The sequence below is a fragment of the Amborella trichopoda genome, chromosome 6 (assembly GCF_054954075.1).
Source record: "Amborella trichopoda isolate Santa Cruz 75 chromosome 6, AtrichopodaSantaCruz75HAP2 v2.0, whole genome shotgun sequence".
Classification (NCBI taxonomy): Eukaryota; Viridiplantae; Streptophyta; class Magnoliopsida; order Amborellales; family Amborellaceae; genus Amborella; species Amborella trichopoda.
This window is the reverse complement of record NC_142341.1, coordinates 5,192,625-5,208,740: the sequence shown is the minus strand read 5'-3', so window position 1 is coordinate 5,208,740 and position 16,116 is coordinate 5,192,625. Positions and strand designations below refer to the sequence as shown.

At 35.1% G+C, this 16,116-nt stretch overlaps 1 protein-coding gene across 1 annotated transcript; it reads left to right on the top strand.

Moving 5' to 3' along the window:
* The first annotated feature begins 2,323 nt into the window (after positions 1 to 2,323).
* On the top strand, positions 2,324 to 6,188 carry LOC18434396 (serine carboxypeptidase-like 45). Its single transcript, XM_006844467.4, has 10 exons — positions 2,324 to 2,600; positions 2,678 to 2,779; positions 2,939 to 3,034; positions 3,398 to 3,490; positions 3,601 to 3,680; positions 4,259 to 4,540; positions 4,689 to 4,813; positions 5,172 to 5,261; positions 5,361 to 5,478; positions 5,896 to 6,188. Exons 1-10 carry the CDS (start codon positions 2,345 to 2,347, stop codon positions 6,046 to 6,048), a joined length of 1,395 nt encoding a protein of 464 aa, XP_006844530.2. The 5' UTR covers positions 2,324 to 2,344; the 3' UTR covers positions 6,049 to 6,188.
* Positions 6,189 to 16,116: the final 9,928 nt, after the last annotated feature.

The following is a 16,116-nucleotide window of genomic DNA, read 5'->3' as shown; positions in this document are numbered from 1 at the left end:
CAAAACTAGATTCCTGCAACATCTTATGAATTTTCGTCATCAAAATTGCATGAAAAACTTTGGAGGTGCACCTTACTTTGATTGTTTAACCTTACAAACTTATGCAAACCACACCTTGAAAGAATACTTGAAATTTTGGCGGTTTAAAGAATCTGCCATTTTTTATCACTATTTTTCTTCTCATTATAAAACATGAAATTGTGTTAAAGTGTTGGTTTTTTAGCAAAATTTTCAAGGAGAATGTTGAAATAAAGCCAAGGCTTTATGGAAAAAAAGTAGAGCCTCGACTCAAAACTCACAAAAAATTATTGTTTTAATATAAGTAAACTTTCAAATCGGTTGTCTCAACCTTGGTCATTGTGGTTATAGAAAAAATTTCAGATTTTTAAGATCTAAAAATAGTGTATATTGTAACACATAATCTAGATTGACCCTTTTTAGGTCTTCACGGATCCACAAGATTCGTACCATTATTTGAGCAACACATTTCATAATAAGTGGTGGGCCATCTTTTGGATTTTCCATGCTTGAAGCGTTTGCAAGGCGAGGCTTTATTTATTTTTAATAAGGCCAGGGACTTATAGAAACTACATCATTTTTCATTTTTTTAAAACCAATGACCAACATAGCAGATTTGAAATTCCATATTTTGGGAACTTTTAGATCAAAATAAAAAAGAACTTTGTCCCAAATCAATAGGGAATACAGCCCCTACCGTTTTGGAAAGAGTCAATTTTTTGAAAACGAGAACGGAAGTTATGACCTTTTAAGTGAAACTCAAATGGTACTACCACCCCGACCAACCACGTTCTCTACTCTAAATCTCCTTTATGTTTTTAAATCCGTTTTCTCTACTTTTTATCTAATATCTTTCAAGAAAACACGATTATGGTCTAATGTCTTAACCGTGCATCTCATCATAAGCCCAAGCCAGAGAGGCTCACATTAACCTTCTCAATTTTTGGAAAAGGAAGTTTCCAGTAGATCTCTCTAAAAAGAGACGTCCCAAAACCATACTTAAAATGTAGAATTATGGTGCACTTCTAAAATCCTCCAAGAAAGTATGTTTTGATGTTAAAAAGTATCTAATTGGCTATCTCGATATCGAGAAGTATATATGAAGAGAAAATAGATTTCCAGTCTTGCAAATAGTATATTTTACAACAATTTATTTGGACCGTCAAATTTCAAGATTTTATGTGTTTATAAATTTGTTTCATTTGAATCATTTTTGGAGTTTAAAATTTAATAATTAGAGATAAAAAAATATTTTATCACCATCCTAATATATTTGACACCAACATTACATCTCATGGCAAAATTTGGAGGTGCAACTCAACTCATTTTGATTGTTGAAGGTTGCGACCTTGTGTAAATCATACCCTTGTCGCTTTTTTTTTAGAGTGAATTACGTATGGATACAAAAAAATATTGAAATACAAAATGAGTCAATTTTGACTAAAAATTACACAGAAAATCGGTCAACTTGAGGTTTTTTGTTTTTTTCAAAATTGCCTCTCAGTTTGAGGAAGCGATCCTCGGACCACTTTTTTTTCTTTCCTTTTTGATTTTTTTCGATAGTAGATCTGTGCCATAATGTTTGGAGCTATTCCCAATTAGTCCAATATTATCATTATTGGACCGCCTTCTTCAAAGGTGATATGAGGTTGGCATCCTCAGACGCAAAGACAGAAATTGTTAAGCATTCAGAGACGGTCTGAGCTGCCCATTCTTAGACCGCCTTCGATGCTCTTCAGGGCGGTCCGCATCCTCGAATAGCATTACCTCCTTTGTTTGCTAAAAAATAATAACAAAAAACTATAAAAAGTAAAAAATAAAAAATGGCCCTTGGCATCCTCATTCCAAGGGATAATTCTAGAAAAAATAAAAAAACACCAGTTGACATAATTTTTGCGACCAATTTTGTAGATAATTTTGGTTTCTATGAAAATCCATTAAGCAGGTTTGTGGTGCTTTATTACTTTCCAATTGAAGCTACGAGTAAGCTCCAAAACCAGCCGAAATTTATCCAGAATCCTGCAGCGGAAAATATGTCCACTTGGAAAGGGTATTTTCGTCATTTTGAGGTGCACACTGTTGGACGAAAGGTTTGGGACTTTGGGTAGTCATCATTCCTCAAGGGAAAAAATGGGAGAACTTCATGCAAAGGCAAATGGAGTAGGAGAGAGAAAGTAGTATTTTTTTAGAGAGAGAAAGTACTATTTTTTAGAGAGAGAAACATTTTCTCGCTTTTTAGAGAGAGAGGGGGGCACTCTCCGCCTTATTTAATGGACCTCCATCACCTGCGGCTAGAGCCGCCATTCCTTCCTGAAACCGATTACCAATGGCTTCAAAAATGAAGTCTCTTGCTGCACTGCCCATTACTCTCTCTCTAACTCTTCTTTCTCTCTCTACAATATTTCAATCCTCTGCATTGGCTGATAAAATTACTAGCTTACCTGGGCAACCCACCATTAATTTTCAGCAGTTCGCAGGCTACATAACGGTGGATGAAGCTAAGCCCAGAGCTCTGTTTTACTACTTTGCAGAAGCTGAAACTGATCCAGTTTTGAAGCCTCTGGTCATTTGGTTAAATGGAGGTTTCTCTCTCTCTTGCTCTCTCTCTCTCTCTGGATAGTTTTGAAATCAGTCATATGAATTTGTTGGGTTGATGCAGGGCCTGGTTGTTCGTCTCTTGGAGTGGGTGCCTTCTCTGAGAATGGGCCATTTAGACCCAGTGGAAATGTTCTTGTTAAAAATCATTATAGCTGGAATAGAGGTATTTGAACGATTATTCGTTAGTTTTTCATGCTAATTTTAGTATAAACACGATTCAGATTCAACCCAAAATCTCCCTCTCTCTCTCTCTCCCCCGTTAGCTGTCAATGTGGTTTGAGTCTAACGGTTCCTTCTTTTTTTTTGGTGGGTAATTTTGCAGAAGCGAACATGTTATATATCGAGACACCAGCTGGAGTTGGGTTCTCATACTCTACTGATATTTCATTCTATGAGGGTGTTGATGATGAGAAAACAGGCAAGATCCCCATTTATTCCTCTCTGGATGGCCGGATTTTTACTACTATCGATTTTACGGCCAATTCCCGGCCAGTTCCTTCTGGTTTCTAAAATGGGTTCGATTTGTTTTTGTTATGGATGTGGTTTAGATTTTAGATGGTCATATATTGAATATTCGATGAGGCCCAAAGAAAAAGACCGTTGTTAACTTTTTCCCCTGTTCTGAGTCTTGAAAATAGTTTTTGATTTTAATCCTCTGTTTTCTTCCAGTTTGTCTAAGAACCCAAGTTTTGAAATATCCTGTAATTTCGGATTCAGAGGAGATTTTCAAGCTTACCCAAAATTCTTACTGTAATTTTCTCTGGATTTTTTGCTTTTTCAGCAAGAGATAATCTGGTGTTTCTCAAACGCTGGTTCATCAAGTTCCCTGAGTATAGAACGAGGGATTTGTTCATAACAGGAGAAAGCTATGCAGGTAATTGTAGAGAGAGAAATCCTATTTACCTACTTGAGAAAAACTTAGAGAGAGAGACTTCCACTGTAAAATCTGATTTTGGTTGTATTAATGGGGGTTAAATTTTCCAGGGCATTATATTCCACAGTTAGCAGAGCTTATGATCGAGGCCAACAAGGGTGAAAAATTGTTCAATCTGAAGGGCATTGCTGTAAGTAAACTGAAAGAGGGATGAGTGAGAAACTAAGTCAATGGTTGATGAGAGAGAAGGGCCCTGAACATTTATTGCCAGATAACGCCTTCTTTTCCAACATGACCCTTCTGTTCTTACTTTCCCAAGAATAACAGATATGCCGACAAAATCAAGCTTTTTTTTTCTTTTTTTTAATGTTTACTGTTAGTAAAAATTTTGTAGTAAAACTCAATTTTCAGTCCACTCTAGTCCATACGTATGTGGTGACATGGTCAGTATATCAGTATCTGTGGTAGTTTGTTCTCTCATATGCTAATTTTAAGGAAAAGGCTGCTTTTTATCAAGTGGGTTGTTGTTACTTGAGAGAGAGAGTAATGCTATCAGGCACTCTGTTTTACTGTTCTGATAACATACCAAAAAAAAAGCTTGTCTTTTATCAACTGGGAATTATTTTCAATTTTGATGAACAAAAGAGAGAGAGAGAGAGCCCCTAATGCAATTCAGTCACTCTCTGTTGTTCTGATAAGATACAAAAATAACATAAAGATATGCTTAAGAAAAGGTTGTCATTGATTGTTATTCTCTGATTATTGCAGCTTGGGAACCCACTTTTGGATTTCTCAACCGATTTCAATTCGAGAGCCGAGTTCTTCTGGTCTCATGGTTTGATATCAGACCCTGCATACAGAATCTTCACTTCCTCATGTAACTATTCACGCTATGTGAGTGAGTATTACAGAGAGAATGTGTCTCCTATTTGTTCGCGGGTCATGAGTCTTGTGAGCCGAGAAACAAGCAAATTTGTCGACAAATATGATGTTACTCTTGATGTTTGCATATCCTCTATCTTGATGCAGTCCAAGGCCTTGAGGCCCATGGTAAGTAAGAAACAGTACCTCTGGTTTCTTGATTAAAATTCTCCCTCTCTTTCACTCTCATTGAGAGTTTCAGTGTCCCCTATTGAATCTCTCTGTCTAAGATCTCCCTCTACATTGTTGGTGATCTTGGCTGTCTTTTCTGTTACAGCAAGTTTCGGAGCCTATAGATGTTTGTGTGGAAGATGAGACTGTGAACTATCTCAATAGGAAGGATGTTCAGAGGGCTCTCCATGCTCGTCTTTCTGGAGATGAAACCTGGTCGGTTTGCAGCAGGTATATACAAAGGATTTCAATCTCTTGATTGAAAAGAAACACCATATATGCATTTTCTTTTCATCTTTTGTTTTGAGTTTCTAATTGGGAACTACTGAAAGTATTTTTGAATGATTAAGAATACCATTTAGAAATCTCATGGTGAGACTAGATGTTCTTCACAATCCAAGAGAAGTCTTGCGAGAGAATTAAACTTGTGAAGAAACTCTATATTTTAAAAATCCTTCAGTATTTATTGAGAAGAAAGTATCCGTTAGTATTCAGTCTAATGCTGCTTAACTCTCTAGAAAACCTCAACTACCAAAAAAAGAAAATCCCTGATACTTTCTTAATAAAATTTGCAATCTGCTTGCATCAGTATGAATTATAACAGGCTGAATCTCGAGATCCCCACTATCTCGCTCTTGGGTTTGGTCGTCAAGTCTGGGATCCCTGTCTTGGTTTACAGGTAAAGCCCTTCGAATTCCCTTGGCATTTCTTCTATACCGAGTTCTAATTTCAAGAATTCAAGATTCTAAGTTTCTTGAGGACTCTCTCTCTCTCTCAGTGGAGACCAAGATTCAGTAATACCACTGACGGGAAGCCGAACTCTGGTTCATGGATTGGCTGCTAAACTGCACCTAAACACCACTGTTCCTTACAGAGTCTGGTTTGAAGGTGAACAGGTAAATTTTAGATTTTTGCTCAGTGAAAGAGTGAATAATTGATATATCCTTGAATCTATCACAACACTGAAAATTAATGGAGATAAATTGGATTGTGTCTCTATGTTTTGTTATCCACATAAGCCTCTACTTGCAAACGTCATCTGGCTTCTTGAATTTTTATTTTAAAGAGTGCTTGGAGTACCCACCAAAAAAAGGACAAAGGAAAAGATGTTTCAGCCAAAACCATTTCAAGCCTTTGCACTCTTTCTAATAGAAAACACACTCGATATCATTAAATTTCTGTGAATTCTGTGATTTTAATCAAATCAACCATTTTCGGCACATTGCTATTTCACAAAAAAGAAAAAAAGGAAGAAGAAGAAACTATGGTTGCTGATTTCTTTTCCCTTTTTTGCTTTTTTTTCTCTTTTTCAGGTAGGTGGCTGGACCCAAGTGTATGGAAATATTCTATCATTTGCCACTATTAGAGGAGCTTCACATGAAGCCCCATTCTCACAGCCACAGAGATCACTTGGCCTCTTCAGAGCTTTCCTTCAAGGCAGGCCACTACCAGAGACATTTTCATAGAAAAAAAAATACGCAAGAAAATACCTTTTTCCGTTTTTTTATTTTTCTTTTTTTCTGATTTTGCTGATCAGATGTCAAGAGAGTGGTGTGTGTATAGTTATGCGTTGAGAATAATATGAAAAGGTCATCTGCCTGAAAAATATGTCTTGCTACCATTTTTTCTCTTCCTTCTTCCTCTTCTCTTTTATTGGAAAGAAATGGAGATTAATCAAACTTATCCCCTTCTTTTACTTCCTTTTTTCAGATATAAAATCAGAAATCATGAAGTTTTAAAAGTCACCGTTTCTGTAATTTTTTTCATGAAATTTAACAAAGCTTCATTAACTTGGGAATTTCATCTGCAGTTCATCGAGTTTCTTCCCATTCATTTTCAAACCACTTCGGGTTCAAATAACAATGAACGGAAACACAATAGATACCCCAAACGCGAACGTGTTTATTTGGAGGAACGTCTCCAAAAGCGAAGCATTCCTTATCTCCTAAACTCTTTCTACTTGTTATGAACTTCCAGAGCAAACTACTGGATGCAAAATCCTGTAATGGTTCTCCCCCCTAAAGGTTTTCACTCTAAATGCGATTTTGAGGTCACTCATTTATTTTATACCGTCGAGGCTCTAATCTTTTGTGCTGCCTCTGGTTAAAAATATGGGAAATGTTGCGGTACTTCTCCCACAACAGAGAAGATATATCCTCTCCCTAGTCCAGCCATCCAATAGAGCGCACCTAAAAAAATATTAAATTTTTTTTTTCAATGGACTTTAATGACTTAAATAACTTTTGAAACTTTCAGGGTTATTTTGATCATTCTTTAGAAAATATTTTTTTTTTGTACAAATGGGAGTTTAGGAGAGGAGCGGACACCCAAAATTTGGTGTCAAAATATTTTATAGAAATATTAAAAAATAAAGTAGTGTAAAGACATGAGACATTGTGACTAGGGCCATCTTAGCCGTCCATTTAGAATGGGCCATAGGATAAGGAAAACCATATAAATTTTATGTTTTATAAGAAGCATATAGAACTTGCCTTAAAAATATTATGGGAGTATTGTTGGATTTGGTGCCATCCAAAATCACCCACATAAGAAAATATCATATTATGTGGGATTGAGGATTGAGATATTCTCATATTATGTAGGATTGAGACATAAGAAAATATCATATTATGTGGGATTGAGGATTGAGATATTCTCATATTATGTAGGATTGAGATATTTGCTTATTATGTAAAATTGATATTGATAAGTTTGTTAAATGAAATAGAAATCCAAAAAAGAATTAGGACAATTGATTATATGTCTCAGTCTTTTGAGATATGTGTAACATCAGGAATCTTACCTTTATATATATGAGATGAAAGTGTAGAAAATTTGTATGCCATATTTGAAAAAGTGTAGAGAATTTATGTGTCATATTTGAATCACTACATGGGAATGGTCGTTTCCTCTAGCGAGAGAGGCACTTTATGGAGAGAAAAGAGGGAGGCACCTTATAGAGAGAAGAGAGCTTTCTATAGATAGAAACATTGATGGTGTCTCTTTTAGACTCTCGAATATTGAGAAGCTACAAGAAACGATTCCTATTGAGATTTTGTGTTGCTTCCCCTTTTAGTTAGAGAAAAAGTCAGTTTCTTGTTACTCTAGCATCTCTATTTGTTGTTGTCGCTAATGGTTGTCAGAAGTAAAAATAATCCTTTTAGTTAGAGAAAATCAGTTTCTTGTTGCTCTAGTATTGTCGGTAATGTTATTATAGTAGATTTCAGTTTACCGTCCCTACAGATGTAGCCCTTCTGGTCAAGGTTTGTTCCAAAATCTTTGATATAACTTTCATTCGTATAATAGATTTCAATTTGTCGTGCCTGTGAATGACCATTATGGGGTGAACCATGTAAATCTTTGTGTTGTTGTGGTATGCCAAAAATCAACCCATCAGGTTTTGCTCACAAGAAATAGGTTGTAAAGCCACGGACCAACAACTGAATGGGGCTAAAGTAAGGTGTTATTCTTTGGGGTAAATAATGGACACAAATCTTGCATTTTGGACAATCTTGGGTTTGAGAGAGGGCCTTCCCTCTGAAATATATACGCCTTCCAGTATTTCAAGGCTCTCTTAAGCACTCATATTGTCAGTCTTATTGGCAAAATTATTGGGAAAGGATGTTATTTCAAGCCTTGTCTCTTTCTTTTGCAACCTGTATACATCTGCTTAAGTCTATGCTGAATGCATCCTCCATCTACTGGATATTCCTGCTCCCAATGAAGACTTCTAACATGATAGAAAGGATGCAGCACAATTTTTTGTATTTGCAACACTGCAGACTATAATCTGGCTGCCATGATGTAGCTAACCCGGATAATTATCCTGCTCCCAATGAAGACTGGATATTCCTGCTCCCAATATAATCTGGATATTCCTGCTCCTAATGAAGACTTCTAACATGATAGAAAGGATGCAGCACAATTTTTTGTATTTGCAACACTGCAGACTATAATCTGGCTGCCATGATGTAGCTAACCCGGATAATTATCTTGAATCCCTCATTTATGGTTGCAGATTCTTCAAACATAGATGTTTTTGCAATTCATTGATCTGGGCCACTAACAGAAATTTGCTCATATTCTTGAAAAGGCATCAGGAGAGGGTAATGTCCGATGGGTCATTAGAAATGGTACATTGGCGCTGATCCATGGCTTTCCAAAATTCCAATTTAGGATTCATTTAGTGCTAATATTGATAGGGTTTCAAACATGATTGCTTAAACAAAAGCAATTGATTATTTGCACGGTCTTCCGGCAACTTGGAACTCACCTACACCCTCATCTAGTTCTCACAACCGTGCATCTGGCCTTCTTATCCATGTTTGGGAGGAGACAAAATCTTAAGTTGCCTATACAACCGGCAGAGGATTTCCTGGGTTGGATCCACTCTTCTCATGGCCATTTCTCACTAAAAGGTGCTTGGGAATTTATCAGAAGCAGGGGGATTTGGTGTCTATTTTTAAATCCTTACAGGCTTCACATTCTCACCCTAGAGACAAATGGTTCTCTTGACAAATAGTATAGCATTTACTTTAGTCTCCTTCAAACTAAAGAAAATGCTATACTTTTTCAATGCTCACAATAGAAGGGGAAGATGTTAATCGTTTACTATTCCAATGTGCTTTTTTCAAAGGCAATATGGAGATCTATTGCTTGGTGGTGTGAAAAATTGATGGACCCCGAGCATTCTACTCATTTTCATCAAGTGGATTAAATTTCGAATGTGTGGATTTCCATCTTCACATCAACCATCTGGTTCCCTTGGATTGAACCCAACTAGCGTATCTTCGAAGGTGGATCCTCCAGACGTGAGTTGCTGCTTGCACCAATAATCCTCCATGTTAGAGCCATAGCTCTATCTGAGTCTTGGTCTCTTCTCCTGTCGGAAAAAGACCTACTACAGAAGCTCAAGATCCCATGGTTTCCACAGTCGATGTGCATATGCACAACTCTCATGGTCCAATCCTCGTCGGCACTTTCAAATTTAATATTGACAGGGGCATATTTTTGAAACCTCAGTGCTGTGGGTGGGGGAGGCGTCATCAACGATAGTTCAGGATGTTTTCTGGCAGCTTTTACTATACCACATGGAATTTCTTCTAATAACTTTGCTGAATTCAAGACCTTAGAAACAGGGATCTAATTGGCCATCCAAAACCAGTGCTTCCCACTAGTCATAGAAAGTGATTTCCAGGACTTGGTGGAGTCTTTCTGCAACCATTACCAGCCTTCATGGAGCCTTTCACACTCTCACATTTTTCCATCATATGCTACCTTCAACTGGTCAAAGTCGGGAGATTTTATACGCTTATCGACAATCTAACATGGTTGCAGACTGTTTGGCTAAGAGGACTGTGACATTCTATGAAGCCACCATTTGGAGGACCTGGCCCCCATATTCTTTATCTTTATTTCTTTTATATGATGCTGCAGCTATTACTTAATGATCGAGCTGCAACATAACTTACTATCGTACTCTTTTATCTTCTTATGAATGAAAAACAATTAGGGGCCCAAATTCTTCATTAATTTACACGAAAGAAAAATAAAAAAAAATTTAGTCTCTTGGAACCTTATGATCGTTAGTTTTGCAAAGGTGGGTGAGATTAGAGAAGTCAGAAAATGTTTTGAAGCTTCACCAGAGAGAGACACTCTTATCAATGGTTATTGGAGAATTGGGTTTTCTTTATCAGAGGGACGTGCTCCCTTTGATTCAATATTTCAATGCCTTCTAGGACTGTGGCTTCTTGAAATGCCATTATCTCTTGTTATTTGAAGAATGGGGAGTTGGTTTTTACGAGAGAATTGGGGTTTTTTCTAAGGCTCGAGTTCTCTCTCTTCCCCTCTCAAAGATAGTAACTAGATGAGTTTTTGTTTTTGGGTAATCAGTGGGGAGAGAGCCCCTACCCTTGGTAGGAATTGAGCCGTAACATTGTAGATCGTCAAGTGCTAACCAATTAAGCTCGGGCTCTTTTCAGATGAGATTTATTAAGCAGTTATTCGAGTTCTATCTTCCATGATTGGCTTTTTCATCATATTTTGATTCTTGTTACTTCCCAAGTTGTAAGATACGCCTTCTTTCTTTTTTGGTTACTATGAGGATTTGTCTTTCTTTGGTGTTAATGTCTGAGCAGAATTGTTTCTTTAGTTCTAGCTCAAGCATATTGTAGACAAAGTTGTTGCCTCTTGTTTCCATTATTAGTTTAATCAAGAGCTTCTATTTGATTTTGTTGTGATGAGTTACCATGAATTTTGGATCAGACTACTAAATGCAGCTTGTTTTGTTTGGCTTATTTAGAGGTTTTGTGATGAAATGCTTTTTTTTGCACCAATTGTAACATTCATTGCCTATATATTCACTTGGCTTTTTGTTTAGGGATTGTTTATAAAGAGATCATTTATCTTTTGTACATGGAGGTCAAAATCATTCCCACTCGTTTGATAGCTTGGAGTGAGTTATAAAGTCCGAGATTTTTTTTTTAAAATTTTTTTTTTTAGAACTTTGTGTCTATTCAACGATACTCTTACAATCACCTATTTTAATATTTAAGGGACAAGAATGATTGTGACTTACCTTTACAAAAGTTAAATGGTATCTTTGTAGACAATCCCTTTTATGTATGGGTTTGTATTTCCACATAAGAATGAGGGGTTTGTATGACTTTTTCAATGATTAGGGTACTTTTGTTGATTTAACATTGAGAACTGTGAATCCTTTGAAAATGACATGCCTCACGTGGGTTCGATTAGTTTGGGAGTTGTAACCATTTCCAAAATACTGTTGTTGTGGCAAAGGAGTTCATGGATCTAACCACTAACACCATCCATCAAATCGTTTCAAAAATTGGGTTTCCTAGCAACTAAACCAGGTTTATAATTAACCCCATACCACTAAAGAGAATGGAATGTTTTAACTGGCTTATTCATATATCTCTAGATTTCCATACTTCCAAGCTCAAGAAAAAACAAGTCCCGACACTTTCTTAAAATTCGACATGTTATCGATTACAGTAATTGCCAATTCTATAATGTTAGTATTCCAGTTCCCAAGAAAGAAGAACTTCCAGCTTCCATGGCGTGTTTGCCTTCGAGTTAACAAACAGATTCTTAGAGTCCTGTGTCAATACTAATATCTTCCAAAATCAATGGTATTATAAAAAGGGCAAGCTTTTTATGTTTTCCCTAAAACATAAAACTTATATATTTCCCTTTATCCGACTGTCCATGAAGAGTTAAGATTGCCTCAATCACAATATCACGTTTCTACACTATTTTATTTTTAATTTTTTTCTATAAACTATTTTGATACCAAATTTTGTACATCCAATTCTCTATTAAACTCACACTAGCAAAAAAAAAAAAAAAATTCAATAAAATAAAATGATCAAAATACCCTTGAAAGTTTCAAGGGGTATTTTGGTCACTATATTTTATCGAAAATTTATTTTTAATATTTTTTCTAATGAGAAGATGGCACGTACCAAATTTCATATCCATACAATTTGTATAAAAAAAAACTAAAAATTAAATACTTTGAGACGTGGGATCTAAAATCAAACGGTGAGTGGCTCTCTTGATCAAAATTGGATGGCTGGATGGTAGGGGAAATATAGAAACCTTTCCCTTTTGTTTATACTTTGTTTTTTGTCACATTCATACATCTCTATGTCCAGATGATCAACTAGAGGGTTTTTCAATATTAAAACAACCTTCTCTGATGGATTTTTAAGGTTTATCCGTAATTCTACATTTTAAGATTGCAACTTTATATAAAAATTTTCCATATTAAAAATAAAGAATCATTCGGTATTTCGAACACCAAACAACAACTGTCCCGTATTAGAAATACTGGACATCAACTTAACAAAAAAGCTAGCTATCCGATAATGTGAACGCCGAATAGCTCTTGGTGATTGCAAATGAGATAGGATTTCTGTCCGGTGTTGTCATTGCCGAGCATGAGAGAAACTAGGGAATAAAAAAAGCCACAAGGGAGAGGGTGCTCATAATAGGGCGCAACTATATCCCCAAATATTGATAAGGGCTTTCAATAGTGTACGTACGTAATTTGCTCTAAAATATATCATTCAAAACCTGCAAGTCTACTGAGATCTAATGGGTGAGTGGTGTGACCCATGAGTTCTTTTACTTTCACTTTTTTTCGGTATAAAAAAGTATAAAAGACCATGGATGCCTCAACCAAGTGGTTAATAGCAATTTCTGGCAGAGCTAGGCTTCAAGGAAACTTGAGGCCATAATTAGTGAGAGGTTCTTGAGAACACAGTTGCAGCTACAGATCCTCTATTATCATTGGTGTGTGGCATTTAGACATGAACATATTCATAGAATTTCTTCCTGAAACCGAATAAATTAGATTTTCAAAAAAAATTTGATAATTTTTGGAATTTTTCTGTAAGCTTGGGATAGCCAAACCTGTTGTATCGGTCTCAGTTAGTTGGTTCGCTGCGGTCGACTCGGACCCAGTTGATGGATGGTTCGGGCACCGGAGCAGATTCATTGAATCTTGATGCAAATTGTAAAGCAGGGTTACAATAATCATACCAGATTAGCCCATTTTCACTGTTCAGGCAGCAATTAGGTTTATGTTTGTCTTTTTTTTTTCTCTTACAAAATCAAAATATAGATATATAATTTTCTATCTCATTTCTTTACCAAACCTTCTCAAATTTATCACATATTGTTATCTCTTGTTGATCTAAAATTTCCCTAAAAAAATTATGATCAAAATTGATTTTTGGTGAGATCAAAACTCCAAGTCGCCATTTCTTTTATTTTCTAAACCAAAGCTGCAGTGCTAGAAAATCCACATTTGAGCCTTCTAACATATCTCCAACACAATTTGTCCAATACAAAACCAAGTTCAATGAGATCTAGCATCAGAAGTTTCGACACTTTTTTAAATATCCTCGGATTTTCAAAAGAAATCATACATTTCACTTTTTATTTAGGTGTTTATTAGGTTCTAATATTAGGGAATCTTCAAATTTCAAAGGTCTTGCAGGATATAAAATAATAGTTGTGTAGTTTTTAAATTTTCTTATTATATACTATTTTTTGAAAAAACCATTGGATTTTCTAAAGGGAAAAGTTTGTTGCAACCTTAAAATATAGAATCACATATGCACCTCAAAAATCCATCGAAAATGTTGTTTTAATGTTGAAAAAAACCCTCTAATTGATCATCGAAATGCGAATATGAAAAAAAAAAGTTTTGAGTCCCGAAAATAGTGCATCTTGCAACATATTATCTAGACCGTCCAATTTCAAGATTTTTATATATTCATAGATCTACTTGATTTTAATCATTTTTGGAATTTAAAATTTTTTAATTAGGTATGAAAGTGGATTTTAAGATAATAATAAATATTTTTTACAACAAAATTACATGTTATAATAAAATTTTAAGGTGCACCTTAATTGGATTGTTTAAGATTGCAACCTTATAGAAGCGCCTTAATTGGATTGTTTAAGATTGCAATCTTATAAAAACGCCTTAATTGGATTGTTTAATATTGCAACCTTATAGAAGCTCCTTAATTGGATTGTTTAAGATTGCAACCTTATAAAAGCACCTTAATTGGATTGTTTAAGATTGCAACCTTATAAAAACCGCATCCTTTTTTAAAAAAAATTACTACACTTCGTTTATGTTGTGCTATACTTTGTTGAGAGTTTTTGTCGTAAAGAGTGTACGTCAATCCACTACAATTAATGCATGATTTAAAGAAAGGACGCGGTCAGCATCCGGGCCAAGCCCGCACACGTAGAAATGCAAGACCCTTATAAATTTATTTTTGAGAAGATTTTTGGATAATTTTTAAGTACATGTAATATCTAACATGGAGATCATGAACATGAATAAATAAATAAATTTTAAAAACAATAAATAATAATTCTATTAAGAAAATATTTAGGGTGTTAGTTTCAATTGGTTTTAGCATCCATCTTTAAGATGGATGCTTTATACTTCTTGACCGCCGCATATGTAGAAATGCGGTCCAATCCCGCATGAAACAATTTTTCTTAAAGTAATATTTCATTTTATTTTTTTTCTGTTTTTTCAAAAAAATTATGTTGTTTTCTGTTTCCAAATTGCCGAATCAACCAAGTTTGATTGGATCCAAGAGGTCGTTGATCCGACCCACTAGTCCAACTTTAGTATAATACAAACACAATACTACACGCAACACGGTTAACAATGAATGCGCATGGCATTATAGAATAAGAAAAACATATAATGAGACTATTTACCTTTAGTATAAGGTTATTGGAATTAATCTTGACTATTGGATGTGAAATTGAGTGGTTGTATTTATTCTATTGATCAAGCTCTTTCAAAATATTTTTTCTTGAACTTTGTGATACATCGAAGTTATCAAATTTCACATCGGGTGGTTATATGTAATTATGATGTTCTTATACCAAAATAAGTGATTTCACTATATACAATCCCTATAAATATCAATTAAAGCCTATAGACAAAATATAATTAATAAATTCTTAAGTATAAAAAGATAAGTTAAGAAACTTACAATCCGGTCAGGATCAGTTAACGAGTGATCCAATGTATGGTCCCCTTGAATCTCTCAATTCTACCATGTTTATTTTTACATTATCACTTCTCTAATGGCTATGAAGGGCGAGTTTTGTATAAAGTGTCAACCTTAAACAATCACATTAAGGTGCACTCCAAAATCTTGTTATAAGACGTATTTTAGGTGCCGAAACTCTTATGATCACCCTAAAATATATTTTTTACTCCTAGGAAATTGCAAGCTCTACAAATGGCATAGATCTAGCAAATGTATGAATACTTAGACATTTTGATAATGGACGGTCAATATACTGGGTTATAAGATGTAATATTATTAATTTTTGAAATTCAAATTTTCTTTCATACTCATATATATCAAAGTGGAGATGATCAATTTCGAGGGTTTTTTAATGATGAAATAACCTTTTCATATGAGTTTTGAGGTGCATCTTATTTGTACAGTATAAGGTTGACACCTTATATAAACTATTTCCTTCTATAAATTCCCACATTAAAAATCATCGGATAGGAACAGTCTTGACTGAGTTAGCCACCAAATCTAGGTTTTATGACACCGCACGAAATTGTTGTATGGGGTCTACGACGCTTACATGCTTTTACCTTATTGATCTTTATTCTATGTATACCGCGTGTGATTTACATATTTTACATGTGAATCCCTTGTCCAGATATACAAGGTAAAAATAAATACTATTGAGATTAACAATGTGATTTAAAAAACTATTGAAAAAAAAAGACGCCCAAAAAATAAGGTCGAGGAGGGATCTACAATTTCCCCCGTTGCACTAAGCATAATGATAACACTCTTCAAACTCCGATTGTAAAAGTAATTGGCACATTCTTGTATTAAATTAAATAATTGTATGTAACTTCAATGTTAATAAATGCAGCATAACATGTGCATTATTATGCACATGGAAGTTGTACTAGTGATGCTGAAGCATGTAGACCCGCA

Coding starts and splice junctions, on each gene's coding strand:
- LOC18434396 (XM_006844467.4), top strand. CDS start 2,345: ATGGCTTCAAAAATGAAGTCTCTTGCTGCACTGCCCATTACTCTCTCT. Junction 4,814..5,171: donor ACCTGGTCGGTTTGCAGCAG/GTATATACAAAG, acceptor TGCTTGCATCAG/TATGAATTATAACAGGCTGA. Junction 5,262..5,360: donor ATCCCTGTCTTGGTTTACAG/GTAAAGCCCTTC, acceptor TCTCTCTCTCAG/TGGAGACCAAGATTCAGTAA.